This window comes from Lepisma saccharinum, chromosome 20, assembly GCF_977018435.1.
Source record: "Lepisma saccharinum chromosome 20, izLepSacc3.1, whole genome shotgun sequence".
NCBI lineage: Eukaryota > Metazoa > Arthropoda > Insecta > Zygentoma > Lepismatidae > Lepisma > Lepisma saccharinum.
The window spans coordinates 12,283,517-12,286,822 of record NC_139248.1 but is presented as its reverse complement, the minus strand read 5'-3'; the positions used below and the strand labels follow the sequence as shown (position 1 = coordinate 12,286,822).

Below are 3,306 nucleotides of genomic sequence, written 5' to 3'. Positions count from 1 at the left end.
GACCCGTTCACCGAGAAATACAAGCGCTGATGCCGGGCCGCTTGCCGCCGAGTCTCGTAGTGAATGTCAGGGAATGCTCTGTAGTATATTTCTTGTAATCGTGCAAAGAACAACTGTCCTGTCTATTTGTATCACGACCTTACAGTAGTTCGTAATTTACCCGTCGCATGGCGTCCTTTCCCCAGCCTTGCAGAAAACTACATTACTTATTGGATAACTCAACAATTGACCGGAATAAACTAAGAAAGTGTTACAGAAAACTCAATACCAGAACAAGAACAAACGCAGCTAATCGGGACTGCGTTGACAAGAATTTGAACTACTGAAATATGTTCCCATCGTGAATAGAACCTAGGACTCCTTGATTACAAGGCGAACAAAACAACAATGGCCGTGGCATGTTGAGTGACTCATTCGAGGGGGTGCTGAAAAGTTCGTAGCCCAACCCAGAAGGAGTGCACGTGGAATGATGAAACTTTACAGTTTTAAAGAACATATCTTGGTATGTACACATGCAAATTTTCATATTAATAACGGAATTGGTATTGTGGTTTTCAGGCTCCGGAAGTGATCATGTGTGCCCAGCCAGCGATTTTCACAATCATCGAGATCAGAGCCGTCATCAACTTTTTGTTCCACCAAGGAAAGTCGTCAAAGAAAATTCATGAGGAAATCAGTGGAACACTACGGGACTCGCCTCCATCATATGCAGTTGTGAAGAAGTGGGTGGCACATTTTAAACGTGGCCATTTTTCAACAGATGATGCTCCACGTGCAGGAAGATCAAAAACAGTGACTGTCCTCAAAATCGTGGATGAAATTCATGACCTTCTTCTTGAAAATCGCAGAATCTCAGCAAAACGTGTGGCAGAGATTATGGGCATTTCTCGGGAACGCGTTGGTACCATAATTCCAAATGACTTGGACATGCGCAAGCTCTCGGCAAAATGGGTTCCCAAGAATCTGTCAGCAGATCAAAAGCGTGAAAGAGTGAGGACATCAAGGTAAGTCATTGCCCATTTTGAACGCAATGCCGACCAATTTCTGTCACGAATATTAACCATGGATGAAACATGGTTGCACCACTACGATCCTGAAACGAAACAACAGTCAATGTAGTGGCGGCACTCAGGTTCCCCTCGCCCCAAGAAGTTCAAGAGGCAGAAGTCGGCTGGGAAAGTGTTTGCAACATTCTTCTGGGATAAGGATGAAGTTGTACTCATAGACTACCTGCCCAGGGGTCAGACATTTAATGCAGAGTATTACTCTGCATTACTCACAAAATTGAAAGACAAATTGAGAGTGCAACGCCGCGGAAAAATGAAAAAAAGGAATTCTGTTCCTGCAGGACAATACCCCTGTCCATCGAGCACTGTAAACACAACTGACATTGCATGATCTAGGGTTTCATGTCTAGATCATCCCCCTTATTCCCCAGATCTAGCTCCGTCAGACTATTTCCTATTCCCCAAACTCAAACAACACTTGAAAGGACGCCATTTTGTATCTGATAAGGAGGTGATAAGCGCTACGGAACAGTGGTGTGTGGAGCAACCTTCAGAATTTTTTTTCACTGGTCTGCAAAAATTGGAGCACCATGCCAGGAAGTGTATTGCACTTCGGGGGAGTATGTAGAATAACTGTAAAATTTCATCATTCCACGAGCACTACTTCTGGGTTGGGCTACGAACTTTTCAGCACCCCCTCGTAGTGTAGCAACCGAAGGTTTCTCGTTTCGAATCCGGACCTGTCCAGACGGGGAGGGTGATAGGGGCGATCCCCCATCCCAACTGCTACTTTCGATTTACGAGTATTATTGTGCTTAATATTTTTTAAGACTCAAATGTTCTGTCTGATCACCGAGTTTAACAGACTCAAGAATATTGTTTAAAGTTGGATTTAAGTCCACTTTATGCCCATGGGAGGCTACTGGACCTACACTTTGAATTTGGTTCCGAACCACTGTGCAATATGCCTCAAATGGGAATCGAACCCGAAACTCCTTCAGATAATGGGTTTTTCCTTTCGTTATTCACTTCATTCCTCATCTTATCGTTAAGTTTACCGTGGCAGTGGGAGGAATTATGATATTCGTAACGACATACAATATTAACTCTCTATTCCAGCCCTGGACCCTATTTTTTGAAAATAATACCCTAATCTATAAAACATGGAAGTCAGCTTGGTTCCTGTTTACAGTACTAGCTTAGAATTGATTCTCAGAGAGGCGAGGTGCCAAAGTTAAATTCGCCACCCCGCAAACTGTAACTTTGGGATCCGCCACTAGAGCTGAGCAGTGCCGTGCTCAGGACTTTTAATAGTCAGCCCTCAATTTTCATCTTTTTCTGCCTTTAGCGTTCCCTTTTTAGGAATACTGGGCGGGGGGGGGGGGGGCTTATGACCCCTACCAACACCCCTTTGGGCACGCTTCTGGATCTGGTCGTCTGGATAAGCCAAAAGTTTGTCAGAAGAATCTATGTAAATTAAGAAAAATAATTTAAAAAAATATTCATAGGGACGCAAGTAGGCATACAAAAATACAGCAGTCTTGGTTTGTTTCGAGCGATCCACACTTGCAAATGGCTCCTTCGGCGACGATTCATTTCCTGTCGGGCTTCCACCAAACTGACATTGAGGCTGAAAAAAAAAAGGGCCCAGGTGCCCGTCCCATAATGTCCTCTTCCCCCCTTCCCCTATGCCATAATGACTACCGACCATTTGCCTCCAAGCGTACCCCATACTAGACGCAAATTACTAGCGACGGGACGGAAATTTCCGAGAACCGTTCCCAGCGAATCTGTTCATGATTGAGAACAGTTCCATACATGGACACACATTGCGAATCGTGGGGATTGGGTCATTTACTCTCCTTGGGTAAAGGGGAAAATCATATTGCTTTCATCTTTTGTTCTTGATTTCCTGCATCAATTGTTTTTTTCTATGTACTTCTTTCTTTATTCCTTTTATTCTTCATTTTGTTCCCCGATCTCCAGTGGCGTAGTTGTAACATTCTTGCCTTGTAATCAAGGGGTCCCGGTTTCGATATCCTGTGATGGCACATGGTAGTTTGGATTCCACTTTAAACTGTAGGTCCAGTCACGATTAGCCTATCTGTACATAAAGGGGCTCGTGTAGCTTGTCGCCTCGGTGTGAAAGCTCCTTAAAAGTTAGGAGGAAATTTTAGCCGTAGTCTCACGTAAAGCTAATTTTTGGAATTCTGAAAACTGTGCAACCATTTATTCTATGTTTTAGGGAGATTTCAGACCGAAGCGACAGGGGAAAAGCGACACGTGTCGCTTGGAAGCG

At 44.0% G+C, this 3,306-nt stretch overlaps 1 protein-coding gene across 1 annotated transcript; it reads left to right on the top strand.

The window, feature by feature from the left end:
* The first annotated feature begins 573 nt into the window (after window positions 1-573).
* LOC146003819 (protein GVQW3-like) lies at window positions 574-1,008 on the top strand. Its single transcript, XM_083142240.1, has one exon. The coding sequence runs from the start codon at window positions 574-576 to the stop codon at window positions 1,006-1,008; it is 435 nt and encodes a 144-aa protein (XP_082998366.1).
* The last annotated feature ends 2,298 nt before the right edge of the window (window positions 1,009-3,306 follow it).

Coding starts and splice junctions, on each gene's coding strand:
- LOC146003819 (XM_083142240.1), top strand. CDS start 574: ATGTGTGCCCAGCCAGCGATTTTCACAATCATCGAGATCAGAGCCGTC.